At 36.6% G+C, this 17,987-nt stretch overlaps 1 protein-coding gene and 1 long non-coding RNA gene across 4 annotated transcripts in view; one reads left to right on the top strand and one right to left on the bottom strand.

Moving 5' to 3' along the window:
- The window catches only part of TRPM3 (transient receptor potential cation channel subfamily M member 3), a 603,878-nt gene that overhangs the window by 188,054 nt on the left and 397,837 nt on the right, over positions 1-17,987 (bottom strand). For both annotated transcript variants that reach the window (XM_074280710.1, XM_074280711.1), the window contains exon 8: positions 13,382-13,505. In XM_074280710.1, coding sequence (XP_074136811.1) covers positions 13,382-13,505 — 124 coding nt within the window. The remainder of the gene's footprint in view (positions 1-13,381; positions 13,506-17,987) is intronic.
- LOC141550264 (uncharacterized) overlaps positions 1-17,987 on the top strand; it is a 201,983-nt gene that overhangs the window by 172,027 nt on the left and 11,969 nt on the right. The gene's annotated exons all lie outside the window — the stretch shown is intronic.

Raw genomic sequence — 17,987 nt, 5'->3', positions numbered from 1 at the left:
CAGACACACTTTACCCCAATTTAGAAAAGGAGCTAGAGAAATGGAGAGCCAATGAAAAACAAATGGAGATTTAATCAGAGATAGTTATGATCAAAAGAAAATTAGCACTATGGGCTGGAGAATCTGCAGAAAAAGATGTGAGGAATTTAAAGAGAGAAAAGCAGCAGTGCAAAAACTCAAGGACACTAATAAGGATAAAGAGAGAGAAGGAGTTTCATTAGATAAGCATGGAGAAACTAAGGGTACCCATAAGGTTGCTAGGAGACAAAACCTGGATTACTTGCCAAATCAGGAACAAAGGATCATAAATCAGGATTTGAAAAGTGAGGAGAAAGCGCCACCTAGAGGTAGTATAAGCTCTGGAGATGAGGAACAAAGGATTGCACATAAAAGCAGGATAAACCAGAACTCTAGAAATAGGGAGAGAGTGATGCCTATCGATGCAATGTTGTCCCCACTACAAAGAATGATAAGAGACCTAGAAAGCAAAGAAGATCATGAAATGCTGGCAGAAATTGGATTAGGTTATTTCCCAGTTTTAGAAACTGCTGTCAATGGGGAACTTCCACAGTATAGTCATACTTCAGTATCACTTCATTAATGCCATTAAATAATTGAAAAAGGCGATTACAGAACAGGGCCTTAATTCACCCTATGTTAAACTAAGCCTAAAAGATCTGGCGACCTTTGTACTCACTGCTAAAGATTGGAAGTTAGTTTTTTTTTTTGTTTGTTTGTTTTGTTTTTTTTTCTCCCCTGAGGCTGGGGTTAAGTGACTTGCCCAGGGTCACACAGCTAGGAAGTGTTAAGTGTCTGAGATCAGATTTGAACTCAGTTCCTCCCGAATTCAGGGCTGGTGCTCTATCCACTGCACCACCTAGCTGCCCCCAGAAGTTAGTTTTTCAAGCTATCCTGAAATCTGGAGAGTACATTACATTTCTAAGCCTATTATGAAGAATGTAGGAAGATGGAAATTAAGCACAACCCAAACGCAACCCGATATTAATGACCAATTATTTGGATCAGGGGTTTTGCCACAGATGTACAGAAAATACATTTTCTAATAGAAACGTATGAAAGATTAAACATTTGTGTAGAAGCAGCTTATGGAAAGATCCCGGTAAAGGGAACTGAAAAAGTTTCTTTAACCACATTAAAACAGAAAAATGATGAACCATGTGTACTTCTGTGCTAGAGTGAAGGAACACCTATAGTCATGAGAGACTTACTCAAAAGTAGCTGCAATGATGATTGTAAGAGAGCAATGATAGGACTTAGAAAAGATGTAGACTTAGATGAAATGATGCAAGGGTATGAGGGTGTAGGAAGTACAGTATTTATAGCTAATGTGAAGGCCGAAGCTTATGCTCAAATTAAAAACCAAAGTCAGAGAATGAAGCCACAGGGATTATTCACCAAGAGGAAGGAATTTTAGAATGGGCCCACCTAGCTAAAATTAAAAATAGGTCATGCACTAGTTATCACACTTTAATAGCCATGACCACAAGAAAATTATGGAAAAGACAGTTCAATTAACAGGACAGGATCCTGAGGTCATATACCTTCTACATACTAATGATCAAATTCAGGAATGCATAGAATCAGCAGTTGAATGGCAAATGATTGCAAATTTGAACTTACAACAGGGAAATATTTTGAGATTTGAGTGACAATAGACTGAATGGCTCTGGATTTGGGCCACTAAATATGTAGAAGTGCCAGTCACAGGGATAAACATCTTCACTGATGCTACAAGAGATAATAGGGCCACAATGTACATTCCCAGCAGGTCACAATTATACAAATTTCAAACCTGCTTCACATCAACCCAACAGAATGAATTGTGGGCAGTTATCAAGGCTTTAGAAATTGACGAGCCTTCTAACGTTATTACAGACAGTTCTTATGTGGCAGGTCTCATCCCTTGACTAAAGACAGCATATATTGCAAATAAGCGAGACAATATAACACAATTGTTACAAGCACAAAGTTCTATAAGGGAAAGATGGTCTTGTTTTTATATTTGTCATGTCAGGTCTCACACTCACCTTCTTGGTCCAATAGCAGAAGGAAACAATACTGCAGACCAGGCATTACAAACATATCAACTAGACACACCAGCCCTTAAGTAAAGAAAATACACCGGCTGCACAAGCCCACAATAGATACCACCTCTCTGCAAAATCGCTGAGGCGGTTATATGGAATCTCAAAAGAACAGGCCAGACAGATAGTAAAACAATGCACAAATTGTGTCCCTTTTCTCCTACCACGAAAGTTACGATCAGTAAATCAAAAGGAGACGCTCCTGATGACATTTGGCAAATGGATGTTACTCATTACAATTCATTTGGTAAGAACAAATATATTCATTTATGTGTAGACACCTTCCCCAGATTTTTAATGGCCTTGGTACAAACCAGAGAATTATTTAAACATGTCACTACCCACTTGAGGGGTTGTTTTGCAAATCATGGCATTCCCCAGATATTAAAAACAGATAAGAGCCCTGCTTTTATTTCCAAATCTTTTCAACAATTCTGTTTTGAATACCAAATTAAACATATAATGGGGATCCCCCATAATTCAACAGGGCAGGCCATTGCTGAATGAAATAACCGAACTCTCAAGGCCTACTTGAAAAGCAAAAAGGGGGAGTTCATAGATCCATTCATAACAAATTGCAAACAGCAATTTATACGATAAAGTACTTGAAATTTGATGACAAAGGCCTATCTCTAGCCATGAAATAGCAATTACTAAATTTGAAAGTGAAAAATAAAGATAAAAGAAAAGAGAACTCCACAATAGGTGAGAAGATCATGTGGAGAGATCATGAAAAACAATGTCATGGGTCATATACAGTGATAACCTGGGGAAAAGGGTATATGTATTTCCACAGGAGAAGGAGAAAAGTGGGTTCCAGTGAGAAGAATTCACGTGTTGCAGGGTGGGAAGACATCACTGAGAAAGCGGCAGCGTGTGAAGAGGAGAAAAAAGCACTTATCAGAACTGATCAAAACTCTCACCATACAAAATGAAGACTTAGCAGCATCCTGATAATAACAATAGCTCCCACCTTGACATCTGGAAATATCAAACAGACACACAGATGGGCTTTCATCTCATCCCTCCCATTTTGGCTAAAAGCACTCACATGGTCAGAGACTATGCCAGAATTTATTCTGCATGGTAACTTGTCACACATGTATAAAGAGGAGGTTTTGAATGGGACTCAAATGACACACAGTGATGTTCAACAAGACATTTAATTTCACAGGAATAACCAAGGGGCTACCATTATGCATTCAAAAGGTAATAGGGGGAGTTGAGACATGGGACTTGGTGGATTGATATGCTCCACTAAGGGACAGGGTCATGTATCTAGGGGACACATTTGTAAGAGCAGTAGCAGGTACCTTGTCCATTAGTATGCACCTATATCACTTGTACACATGGAGACTGGAAGGTCAAGACATTCCTCTTGACAAATCCAATAATTGGTTGTGCAACAGGCATAGCGAATTCTGTAATAGAATTCTGCCCCATAACCTACCAATGATGTACCATTATCTTGGTTTTATGCCTTTTTAAGGAGTGCATTACACATCAGACCACCTTAAGGCAGGACAATTATACTGAGTCTTTAGTCTCTTATCATAATACCACCTTGTACATACAAGACAGAGGAGCAGTAGAATATCCAAGCTTGAAATACATTCATAATTCAGGGCTAAAATTGAAAGGTATAGAGGAAGCAGTTGCTGCTATAGGAGGAGAAACAGGACAAGGGATCCAGAATTAGTGGGTATTGACCCTAGGAATAATGTTATAAGCAATGTCACTCTGACTTACAGAGTTTGTCTGAGTAAAGGATATGCATTTCTTGTGGACCAAAACAATATGTCACTAGTAATAGGGGAAGGAATCTTCAAATTAACAAAATTTAACATATATCAGCCAATAGCAGCTGGGAAGTTAAGTAATAGCAAAGCAAGTTAACTGGTAAAAACTGAAGTAAAAGAGTTAGCATAAATAGGAAAAAAAAAAAAAGAATATGTTCTGGCTAAAATGATCCCTGCAGAGCATTTCAGTCAGCCCCTACCTTTTACCAGTTTAAAGTGTTATGAATAAATTAAACAAACTTAAGTGCTCATCATTTGGCAGAAATTGTGCTGAGCATTGGGCATGACAATAACATATAGTTTTTTAAGGATTACAAAGTGCTTTTCCATGTTATCTAATTTGATTTGAGCCTCATAGCAAGCCTGAGGTTGGTGTTACTGTTTCCAATTTACAGATGAAAAAACTGAAGCTGAAAAAGATTAGTTGATTTGCCTAGGATCACAGAATAGTAAGTATCTGATTTGATTCGAACTCAAGTCTTTATCATTTCAAAAGTAGCACTTATCCACAATGCCAAGAAGACAGGCAAGCAAGACAGCCTCTGCCACTGAGGGGCTTATTATACTCTAATAAGGGAAGACAGTGCATATGGGGAAAGGGAGGTTTTAGAAAGGGAAGTCAAAGACAGCGGTGATTGACATCCTTGGGCAAATGATTGACATATCTTTTCCAGCAATATTAGTGTCTATTTGATTACTGTTCTTAGCACCAGAATTAGAAAGGTGTGATATCAGAAGTGTCTCCTTTTGGTTTACTGACCATAACTTTCGTGGTAGGAGAAAAGAGACACAATTTGTGCATTGTTTTACTATCTGTGATATGATATGGAAATGATCAGGTGGTTATGAGTCCAAGTCTGAGGATTCTGGTTTGCATACATTATCTAGTTTTCTCCAGAATGTCTTGGACCTTTGCCTTCTTTGCAGGATCAAGAGAGTTTGTTGCACTTAGCAACAATTCCTAGCATTGAGTGATGTAGGATTTGAACTTTAAATCTACTCATCCTGTTTCCATTGTTGCATACAAATAGATTGTTAAGATTGTCTTGGTTAGACAAGTCGGGCCAAGTCAGTGAAGTAGACTCCAATGGGCTTCTCTTTAACTTCTCCCTGGCTTCTCCCTAACTCCTTCCCAGTTTATACTTAATTCTTCTTCTTACTCCCCAGTCACTGCCTCTTTTCCCTTGAGGCTTTTAAAGCCCCCCCCCCCCCAACCCAGAAGCTCATTACATAATCTTATGTGATTCTGCTTTGCTTAGTCATGTTTGGGAAGTTATTTTATATAATAAGGGGCAAACCTTTGTGACCCTTTGTGACCAATTCTCTCAAACCACAACTCTGTTATTTTAACAATCTAAAAGTATGCTCTCCCATTCTATTCCTATGCTCTCTCAATATGCTTCCTTAGGTGCTTATTAAATGTTCACTGACTGATTGGCAGAATCTTCTGTGAGCCCATGGAATCTTTCTATAGGATTCTACCATAAGCACTGAATGATTAAAATTATCATGTTTGACTTGAAGAGAGGTTTAAAATATAGTCTGGGGAGGTGGCACTCTTGAATGCCAAGAATCTCTCATGGTGCTGGCAACCAACTACTATTGGTTAACAATTAGAAGGATGAATAGTATAAAGAAAAGTGTATTATTCTAATGAGGACCTAGGGCTCATGATTATGACTGATTTTATTCTGTTTTTACTCTAATCCAGACTATCTCTGCCTAGGGCAAGCTAGACAAAAAACAGAGAGGTGTCTACTGGCATTCAGACTTGGTTGACTAAAATACCATGGGCTAGATTTTACTGGATTAGAATTTCTTTGCAAGGTTTTTCTAGTTGGATGGAGCAACAACTCCATCTAATTAAGTTGGTTTGATTTTGTCTTAGGATCCAGCGATAAATGGTGTCATGCACAGAATAGACATTCAAAAAATGCTCTTTCAATGAATGACTCAGTTAATTAACTAGCATTTATTAAGCATCTACTGTGTTCTAGACATTGTATTAGTTGCTGAAGTTATAAAGACAAGAATAAAGCATTTTCAAAGAGAAAGTACCTTCAACTGTTTTTAGTATATTAGTCAATCAAGAAGCATTAAAAAAAAAATAACATTTACTTGTCAGTAACTGAGATAAGAGCTGATGATAAAAATATAAGTAAAGAGAAGCCTGAGAGTCCTCCATGCTTAAGGGGCAAATGGACTAAAAAGGGATTTGAAAAGCAGGAGGTGAGACTTACTCAGAATGGAGGTTCTAGGAAGAACTCATCAATGTGACAAAGGAACCCTGAAACTCTAAAACTCCTTGAAGGAGAGATTCTCCTTGAACTCTGCATCTGTGGGACCCGCTCAAGGGAAAGCAAGATAGACAGCTTCATTCTGTTATCTAGGTGGGGCTAATTGAGTCCAGAGCTGGAGAATTCCTACCCTATTGAATTAAAGAGACTTATTCAATTCTATTCAATTCCAGCTCAAACTCCACCCACTAGTCCCATTGGGAGTAGGCCTTGGCTTGTAGCCAAAGGCTTCTATTACAAAAGGACCAATTTTAAAACCTATCCTTGTAGAGGACAAAATATGCCATGGATGGCATATTAGCAAACTCTGCCCGCTAGAATATTCTCTTTCATCGTTACCCTCTCTTTACCCTCACCTAACACTTTATACCGCTTTGTTGGGATTTCTCTGCTAGAAATTATCTTTCTGCCAGAACTCCTCCACTACTTATTCCCCTGCTGGGACCTTGCCACTAAGGAATTCAGCCTTTCTATTCATGCACAGCAAAAGCTGACTTCTCAATGCCTATAATAAACTTCTTTTTATCAGTCTACCTTTTTGGGTTTGTAAAGAAGGACCTCTGCACCACCAGAAAGGGAGCTCCTACAACTTCCTACCTTGCGCAAATCCTAAAGGGGATTTAGGGGAGCCAAACCTCTTCATTTGGTTCCCTGAACCCCCGAACCTGCCACTAATCTCATCATTTAACTCCCTGACCACCAAGAACCCTAATCTCATCATTTGGTTCCCTGAATCTAATCTCATCAAATGGGAGAAGGGACCTTTGAGGATGGAAAGAGGTAAATGAGGAATAGTGGCAGAGTGCAGAAAAGAAGCAAGGGTCCAATTTCAAGTCAAATTGTTTCAAAAATAATTTCCTATTGTTGAGGGCGGTAGCCCCTTTGGTATTCTTTGTTTGATCTCCAACTTCTTTTGGGACTTGGACTTTGATGTGGTCAAACCAGTTTGGGCTATCTGAGCTGGTTGGAGTTTTACAGCCTCCATTCTAATCTGCTCAGATAGACCAAATGGCATCAGGAAATTCCTTTTTGGGAAGAGACTTCTGTCTGTCCCCAAAAGATAACAAGAGAATCCATATCTTATTTACATCACTGCATAAAAGAGAGAACTCAGGGATCTTCTCTTTGCAAATGGCCTTGTACCATGCAGCCATTTTGCCCACCGGCTCTCCGGTGTTTCCATTCTAATCAATCTAATTAATAAAGACTATGTTTCCATACAGCATTAAATAGCAAATTCCTTTGCTGCCGAACCCGCCATTGGTTACTTTGGGGAAGGAAGGAGAGAGAGAAGAGGAACTGACCCATCTTTGTTTAGACCACAATTTACTACTCATCATTTAATCCTCATCACTATCAGAAAGGAATTACAATTGTCAGTTATAGATGAGGAAACAGGATCACAGAGGGCTATGTGGTTTGCCCAAATTCACACACCAAATCAGTGACAAAAACCTATATCCTGACTCTCAGACCAATGCTTTTCCAGTATACTGCCTACTTTTAAATTAAAAAAAATTGTTGCTTATGAAAGATCATTACATCAGTTATATATCACTAAAAGCCCATTCATTAAGGTTACATTAAATCTGGTGCTTTCTGATGGTAGTACTTTGGTGGTTTTGTCTTAACTTATCTCATCCATTTATTTTTCTCAGTTTGCTATTCCTGGAGGATTTGTAATCATTTTGTTTCAGAAATAACTTAGAGAACATACATATGAAGATTCCTTTCTTCTAATCACCATTGTGAAAAGGATCTGATGCTATGCTCATTCAGATTAAGAATGAATGAATTTCTTACATCATAAAAAATAAAATATGTGTTAACTGTGATCTATTGCACTTATACTGGGATACCAATAACTTAGTAAGAGTATGAATATCTTCCTACGAGGCATGCCCAAAAGGGCTGATGAGGAAACTCAGATTTTTGCATCTTTTTCTGGGGATGCCCAAGGAGTCTTACTCATTAGGCTTACTATCAGGAGGAGGCTTTTCTGCTTTCTGCTTTTCTCAGTTTTCCCTGAGCTTTTTACTGCATATGCCCATGTTTATTTGTTTACTGCATGAGCTAGGCCTGGCATCTGCTCTGCCACTTTTTGCCTCTTCTCTGATTCTTTTTATGCTTGTGCCTACTAAGCATCTGTGAGCTTGTCTGCATACTGCAAGAGAGTGTCAGAAAATGAGCCTCTCCCAGTTTTCAGCTTACTTTGTACAAACCCAAAAGGCTACCAAGCCATTCCTGTAATGGTAGAGAAAAAAATCTTTCTGAGGGAGAGGAGGAAACAGTTGGAACAGAATGATATAGCTGCTGAGAACCCATGCTAGAGGAGGAGAAGAGTCATTTTGTTTCACTGCTAGTAAACAGTTGAGATTTGGATAGAAATAAGATTATTTGGAAATATTTTGACTTAGCTCATCTGTGCACAGAAATCTATCTCAGAAGTGACACTGGTAGAGAACAGCTAATTCATAGACTGGTGACAGATGCTAGCAACCATACACCTTATCTCTTCTGTCCAAGCTCAGTAAGGTTTTTTCTTTTCAATTTTTAATCTATGTATCTCTCAATGTCTCTGTGTTTCTATCCATCTAATCCATCTACCGATCTAGTTGTCTTGTCTATCTATTTATCTGAGAGAAATATTTATTAAAAAATAAATTATTGGAGAGATTTCTGACCTTATTCCAAAATTTAACCCATCTAGACTATTTTATGTACATGGTTGTTGCTCAATTCAACTAGAAAAACCTTGCATAGAGATTCTAGTTCAGTGAAGTCTAAGCCATTGTATTTTCATCAGCTGCCTGAATGGAGGTGGATCTCTTTTTGTCCAGATTGCCTTAGGCTGGGGGTAGTCTGGATAACATGGTAAAACCAGAGTAAAATCAGAGTCATGTTGATGCAAATTGGGTCCCCTTTGATTTTGGGGAGAAATGATGGGGGTGAACCCTGAAAAACTCTCCTCTGGGAGAGGCCCATCCTTAGGGAATCAAGATAAGTGGTCTCATTCAGTTGGAAATCTTGGCTAGGGACTGGTCGTACACTCTATTGAGTTTAAGATTATTCCACTACCACTCCCAGTAGCTTATTCAGTTGAAGATCTTGGCCTGATAGTCAGCTCAAACTGCTTCGAACTATTCCCAGCTTGTGGCCTGGGCAAACTCCAAAAAAGCCTCAGAAGGTTAATAAAAAATGACTCTGAACCTCAAATCTTTGCTATTTCCTAATCAGGAGCTATTTGCCCTTTTGGATTTAGCCCATTGATAAAGATATTTTCTTTTCAGTGTCAACCTATCTTTGCAAAAACTATCCTGCCAAGATTCTTTGCCCACTAAGAAAGCTGTATTCTTAGTGCAAATAAATCACCTTTTGCCACAAACTTTGGGTTTGTGAATTTTTTCCCAAGGGATCTGTGACATTGACCAGAGGGGATCTTTTGCCTTCAATTCTCACACCTCATCAACTATGAACATTTATTACTAGACTAAACTTTGTTTTCTGCCTTTTTTAATATCTCTGATTGTCAAGAGATGTTTGCCAATGTTTGTGGCAGCCTTTTTTGTAGTGGCTAGAAACTGGAAATCAAATGAATGCCCATCAATTGGAGATTGGCTGAATAAATTGTGGTATATGAATGTTATGGAATATTATTTTTTGGTAAGAAATGACCAGCAGGATGATTTCAGAGAGACCTGGAGAGACTTACATGAACTGATGCTAAATGAAATGAGGAGAATTAAGAGATCATTATACACTTCAACAACAATACTATATGATGATCAAATCTGATGGAAATGGCTCTCTTCAATAATGAGATAATCCAAATCAGTTCCAATTGTTAAGTAATGAAGAGAACCAACTACACCCAGCGAAAGAACTATGGGAAATGCGTATGAACCACAACATAGCATTTCTACTCTGTTATTGTTTGCTCGCATTTTTATTTTCCTTCTCAGGTTATTTTTACATTCTTTCTAAATCTGATTTTTTTCTTGTGTAGCAAGATAACTATAAATATGTATACATATATTGTATTTGGAACAGAAGGTTTTGCAAGAGTCATTGATGAAAAATTACCCATGCATAATGTTTTGCAAATAAAAAGCTATAAAAAGATAGATTTTTGCCTTTAACAATTACCACTATCCTTTTCTGCTTCTCCTTTGCTGCTTTTGGCCAGCTTTAAATAAAAAAAAAGATAAATTTAATATATATATATATGTATATATATATATACATTATATTATAATATATATATATATATATATATATATATATATATATATATATATATATATATATATATATATATATATATTTTTCCATTTTATAAATGAGAAACCCAATTTTAGAAAGGCTAATTCAACTCATTTCAATTCCACAAGCATTTATTAAGTGACTAATATATTCCAGGCAATATAAAATGTATATTAAATAAGATCCTAAGTTATCTTATAAGATAAAAAATGAGGAAGGAGCAGATGGGAAGACAGTGAAGTTTGGTTGGGAACTGTTAAGTTTCTTGGTGTTAGCTTTGAGTTCAGGCTGTGTTTGCAGCAGCTGAGGTTGCTAGATGACTAACTTCTTGATTAAGGGGGCATAACTTTATGTCCTTTGTAGAAGGTTTTATGTCACCATTTTGGTTGCAGTTCAGAAGTGTTTCTAAATAGTTAGGATTATTGAATACCATAAACCACATAATGTAAAGCCAGTTGTTTGAATTAAAAACCAAACAAACACATGCTACTTAGTAGATTGCCAGAGCCCAGACAACAAGAAGGTCAAATGAATGTTGGTCAGTGAAAAATCAAGGGTAATGACTGCTGTGAGGATTATGGATGGAGCAGGTATGAATGAAGGAGGAATTTTAAAAATTACCATAAAGTAGCTGACCAGTAGGGTAGGAGTTGCTAACTGACTGGCTATCAACATAGTGATCAAAGACAGATTCAAGCCTGGAGCAAAGAAAATATTCTGACAGAAGCAGCAGCTATGAGGGAAGGAGGAGGACAGGATGGAAAGACCATTAAATCTGGAATAGAAGGTCTGGATTTGAATGGTGGTTTTGCAATTTATATCTTACCTATGTTACCCGAGACATGTCTTTTCTGTGTATTTGCCTTCAATAAAGTATAAGCCCATAGATAGCAGGAACTGTTTTGATCTTTGTTATAACATTATCAATGCCTGGAACATATAAGTCACTTAATAAATGCTTGTGGAATTGAAATGAGTTGAATTAGCCTTTCTAAAACTCAGTTTCTCATTTATAAAAGGGAAACTTTAGACTAAGTGACCTCTAAATATTCTTTTGGCTATTTGGGAGTCCTAATGAGAAGAATAGGGAGGACTCTGCGGGTCCAAAATGAGTCACAAAATACCTTTCAACCATAAATCTTAGGGGCTTATTTAAAAAATACTAAAAAATGAATACTTTGAATGTCAAATAAAACATGAGAAACTAAGGGAAATGTGGGGAAGAGATGATGAGGTGGGGAAAGGTTTTTGTGAGATAGAAAAATTTCCCAAAGGGATTTAATTGCCTTCATAACTCCCCCAAAAGGAACAAAGAAGTTCCTTCTTTGTTATAAATAGGAAAGATAGACACTTAAGATAAATGACTGGAAGCAGAAGCTATCAGTAATAAGTCATTTTTAATATGTATATATCTTTAATAATCATGAGTAATTTTTCCAAATCAAAGTTTAGGTTTAGTGCCTTTACATGAAGACAGAAAGTTTGATGAATATATTCATTCATGAGGCTGACATATCTAACAAGATAGACCATAAGTACCAATATAAGAAGAGATGTAGATAAAGCTTTGCCATGTGCTAATTGGATGACCCTAGGCAAGTCACCTAAAATATCTGGGCTTCAGTTTCTTCGTTTTAAAAAAATGAGAATTATATTTTCTGGTCATATGAAGACATGCTCTAAATCACCACTGATCAGAGAAATGCAAATTAACACAACTCTGGGGTACCACTACATAATTCTCAGATTGGCTAAATGACAGGAAAAAACAATGACAAATGTTAGAGGGATTATGATGCATTGTTGGTGGAGTTGTGGTCCAGCCATTCTGGAGAGCAGTTTGGAACTATTACCAAGTTCTTATCAAACTGTGTATACCCTTTGATCCAGTAGTATTTCTACTGGGCTTATATCCCAGAGATAACTAAAGGAGGTAAAGGTAGTGTCAAGAAACTGGAAACTGAGTGGATGCCCATCAGTTGGAGAATGGCTGAATAAATTATGGTATATGAATGTTATGGAATATTATTGTTCTATAAAAGAAACAATCATCAGGTTGATTTCAGAGAGGCCTATATGAACTGATGCTAAGTGAAATGAGCAGAACCAGGAGATCATTATACACTTCAACAATGATACTGTATGAAGATGTATTCTGATTGAAGTAGACATCTTCAACATAGAGAAGATCTAATTCACTTTCGGTTGATCAATGATGGACAGAATCATCTACACCCAGAGAAGAAACACTGGGAATTGAGTGTAAACTATTTGCACTATTGTCTTTCTACCCAGGTTACTTTTACCTTCTGAATCCAATTCTTACTGTGCAACAAGAAACTTGGTTTTACACATATATATTGTATCTAGGATATACTGTAACACATGCAACATGTATGGGATTGCCTGTCATCTAGGGGAGGGGAGAGGAAAATTCAGAAAAGAAGTGAGTACAAGGGACAATGCTGTAAAAAATTACCCATGCATATGTAATGTCAAAAATTATAATTATAAAATTAATAAAAAAAATTGAGGCCATTCACCAAGACTTTCTTCTTCTCTTTTCTCCATCTTGTATCTCCCAACATCACTACTCACTATCTCTTACCTTAGTTATAATGCAAGCTTCTTGGTGACAGACTGTTATTGCTTAGCAAAATGCTTGGCACACAATAAGCCTTAATGAATGTTTGACTGATTGAGCAAAATAAGTCACCACATAAGGCAGAATGAGAGAGAAAGCCTCAACATATCTAGAACCAGAGTTATAAGTAGGGATTCTTTCCCCTGGGGCAAATTCACTGATAAGATTGGTTGGTGTTAAGCCCAGTTGAACAGTTGAACATGGATAATAAGTTGTATTATGTGGACTTGTCCCATCCTAATTAGAATTTGGTCCAGGGTCCTATTCACTTACCAATTCCTTCTTTTTCATGCATTCCATGAGTATTATGAAAAGATGCTGAGCTTGAGTTCGAGTATAGGTGAATGTTTTCTGGATGGTAACTAGCAATTGATCCCTCAAAGACTCATTAATCAGGCTGAAAAGCAAAAGAAATACCATAAAAATATACATATAACATAAGCTTAACATTAAATTCATGACTATACATAAAGAATTTAAAAATCAGCTACTTTTTTAAAGGAAGGGGAAAATATAAATTTGGAGAAGGACAGTGATGGGAAAAACAAATTTGTTGAGTGGAAAACAATGTACTGTCTTTGAAGTAACAATTTTTTACCTTTGAGATTTGATTTCAAATTCAGACTGTCCATGTATTGACAGAAAACCATTTTTGGTTTCCAGTTATGAAGATTTCTAATGAAAGTATGCATGGGGATTTTCCATTTGGATTTTAATTTTAACTGGAATCTTTGCTTGAATTGAACATGGCAGTGTGTCAGTTGGGTTAGGAAAAATTGTTTTGTTTCTGTTTTTGTTTTTTAAACTCATAATGCTTATGTCTAATAAGAATCTTTTGGTGATAGGATAGTGCCTAAAGTTATTTAAATGAAGAACAAAGGTGTTTCTCAGGCAGACCCTTGGCAAAATTGTTTACAGAAATTTTTTAATATGCGATCTGTAAATTTGTTTTTTTTTAATTATAACTATTACATTGAATTAATTTCCTTTGTAATCCTCTGTATTTTATTTTATGCATTAGCAAAATTATTTTAAAGCAGGCATTTACAAATTCCTGGTTTAGAAAGATATTTGAGAGCTAATCCAATTCAAATTGATCAATGATGGACAGAATCAGCTATACCTAGAGAAGGAACACTGGGAAATGGGTGTAAACTGTTAGCATTTTTTGTTTTTCTCCCCAGGTTATTTTTACCTTCCGCATCCAATTCTTCCTTTGCAACAACAAAAAAAATTCGGTTCTGCACGTATATATATATATGTATATAGTATCTAGGTTATACTATAACATATGGGAAAGCCTGCCATCTAGGGGAGGGGGTGGAGGGAAGGAGGGGAAAAATTCGGAACAGAAGGGAGAGCAAGGGATAATGTTGTAAAAAATTACCTATGCATATGTACTGCCAAAAAATGTTATAATTATAAAATTAATTTAAAAAATTTTAAAAACAGAAAAAAAAGAAAGATATTTGACTTATCTCCCTACCTCCAAATCCTTTACTGTTCCCTCTTCTGTCTTTTCTATACAACTTCAGCAATATGCTTCTCTCCCTTAAGGTATCTACACCCTTTCTTTAGCTTTTTGGAATTACCAGGAAAAGATTCTGACAAAGTAATGTATACTCTAATGGATAAGTTAACTAATGTTATGGAAGAGTGCTTTTTAAGCTTTATTACTAATTATGAAATAGGATGACAAGTCTTTTTCCCAAGATGGCACAGAAAGTAAAACAGCTGACCTCTCCAAGATAGAAACCTTGTGATGGGCCTTGAATGTTAAAATGGCTATGCTGAAGAGAGGACAAAGGAAAACAAAGGAAATCTTAACATCTCTAACCTTCCAGTGACCCAAGACACTTCTAAGACACTTAGCCCAAGGATACTTGGAAAAATATCCCTAGGATAAATAAGACTGATTGCTATGCTATCAAGTTTCCCTTGGTTCCTGAGTCTGCTGTGAAATAAACTCAGAATACCACCACCCTGGTATACATTATAGATATCAAGGCCAACGAAAATCAGAATTAAGCAGATTGTAAAGAAATTTTATGATATAGATGTGTCCAGTCATCACCATGATGGGGAGAAGAAAAACATGTCTGATTTTGCCAACAAAACTGGAATCATTTAAATGATGGCTTGTAATGAATTTCTAGAAATTTCTAGAAATAATAATCTGGTCCATGAGGAAATTTTGTTTTTTAAATGTTTTCTATTTAACTTGTCACCTTTAGATTTCTTTGCTTTCTTTTTTTAAGGGCAGAAGCACAAGATGATGTAAACACATTATTCATGTAAAACAATTTAAATACTATAAATCCCCATCTATAGTATCCTGGTAGCTTGTCTACCAAGAAGGAGCATGAATGTAGAGGCAAAGCCTTGGCCTAGGAATTGGGAAAACCAGACTTTGAATCTCCCTTCAGGTTGTGAGTTCCTTGAGATCTTGGACTATTTTCAGTTCATTTCTTTTTATCTCTAGTGCTTAGCACAATAACTGACACTATGTAGTTGCATTATTAATAATGCCTGTTGACTATCTAGCAAATCACTTAACCTGACTTGGTCTCAGTTCCCTCATCTATAAAATGGGGATTAGTAGTGCATCATAGTATATAAAGATTTCACTTTAGAGTACATAAAGAACTAAATCCAAGTCCTATCTATGATACATATTGATTAGTGATTCAAGTCCCAGGATTTCGGCTTTCTTATCACTAAAAGGAGATTAGGAGAGTGGCCTCTGGCGTTCCATTCAAATAAGATTTATGACCTTATGAGCCTTGTACCAAGCTTCCAACTTTATACATTTATGATTGTAATACTTTACAAATCTTGAATGCAAATGACTCTGGAGAATTTTGTACTCATATTGTCATAGTTTTATGAAATATTTCTGATTATCCACTTAGGATCCACCTATTTCTGCATGTACACTTTTAAATTTTTACTGTGTCAAAATTTCTTTTCCTTTGTCATCCTGCTTAACCATGACAATGATAGAATGGTAGGTGCCTCCAGGGACTTTAGAGAAAATCTAATTCAATCTCCAAATGTTGCAGATGAGGAATCTGAAACTCAGATTGTTTAAACTCAGATTATTTAAAGTTAAGCAGGAAGTTCATGGCAGATGCAGGTCCAAGACTCCTATTTCCATGCTCTTTCTTCTTCACAATTGTTATTGATTGCTCATTTCTCTCTTTGTAAAACAAAAGATTGTGAGGATCAAAACAAAGCTCCCAAAGGTGGTTCAATAGAGAAGGGTCAAATATGGAGTTCATTTATTCCAAATTCTTTCACCCTTATATACCCTAATACCCTTACATAACTATAGCACACTGTGCATATGAGACCACATAAACAATTTGCTATTGTGTGTAAATGTTTCTTTGCCACTTGCTATCACTCTGCTTTAATTATATCACAGGTTGTCACTGCCCCCTGACTTCTCAGGAAGGCTGAGAGCCCTTGGGGGGATGGGGAGCCGAACTAGATAGACACTGGCAGCAGGGTTCCTTTTATTGGACTAAAGAGTCTTACTTCAACCAAGGTTCCCCATTATCTGTAGTCCTCTACACAATATTATTATTTTAGTAGGGGATCATGGTAGGGAATGGCTCTGTGATTTCACCCAGGTAATATAAGGAATTCCCAGATGAAGGAACTCCTTACTTAGTGGAATCTCCCCTTCAATTTTTGGAGATATGTTTAGATAATTGAAAGATTAAATGATTTACTCAGGGATCATCACAGGCTACTGTGTATCAGAGCTGGAACTTGAATTCTCTTTCTTCACTACATCATTTTGCCCTTTGATATCATTTTGCTATATTATGTTACATTTCTCCCATTAGAATGTGAGCTTTTTGATGAGGTGATTTCATTCATTGTATTTGTCTCCTCAGATGACTAGCATTTAACATCATGCCTATTGATAGACTGATACTGTGAAATCTCCCATGTAAAAAGCATGTCATATTTTTATTGAAATGGCTTAAGTATTTGTGATTGGAGGAGAGATACCTTATTAAAGCATCAAATCTCAAAATGTTTTAAATTTGTGTGCTTCTTTGGGAAAACTGTCTGTGCTATCCATTTTTTTTTTCATATTTGTCATTTGAAATATCTGTGAAACAGGAGGGCACTGGGCTACATCAATGAGTAACAAATGGTAACAGCAGGGTGAAGAGTCTTAACAGGACTGTTAAGACTGCCAAGGCCTTATTATGAATGATGGTGCTCCAAAAAGCACTGTGTAGTAAAAGAGCAAGAACCAACAGATTGCTCCTACTAGTCATGTCCCCTGGCTTTGGGAGAAGGGATTGAAACCAGAGCATTATCACACAGTCTTTGCATATTGTTACTAATCAGATCATAGAAAGAAATTCACATGTCCAAAATGACATAAAACAAAGACAGACCTAATGAGAATGAGGCAGAACATTTGCCTTGATTCTCTCAATGTCTTTTTTAAAAATGAGAATCTCCTGTACCAACCTAAATGTATGTGCTACAGAAAGATGCTTTTGGTAAGATGAATAAGGAGAAAGTAGAGCCTTTTAGACTGATAGGATCAGGAATTTGAGCTTGAAGTAACCTCAGAGGCCATAAAGTCTATTTATAGTCTGTCTCTCTCTGTCTCTGTCTCTGTCTCTCTGTCTCTCTCTGTCTTTCTCTCTCTCTTCTCTCTCTCTATGTATATATATATATATATATATATATATATATATATATATACATACATACATACATACATATCTATCTTGAGTGGGATGAGGACATTCTGGCCCAAATATTTCCTTTTACAGATGATAAAACCAAGTCTATGTTTTTAATATGTACCACAATCCTAAAATTCAAGACCTCAATTCCAACTTCA

Source organism: Sminthopsis crassicaudata, chromosome 1 (genome assembly GCF_048593235.1).
Source record: "Sminthopsis crassicaudata isolate SCR6 chromosome 1, ASM4859323v1, whole genome shotgun sequence".
Taxonomy (NCBI): Eukaryota; Metazoa; Chordata; class Mammalia; order Dasyuromorphia; family Dasyuridae; genus Sminthopsis; species Sminthopsis crassicaudata.
Note: the sequence above shows the minus strand (reverse complement) of the source record. Positions and strands in the feature narration are given on the sequence as shown.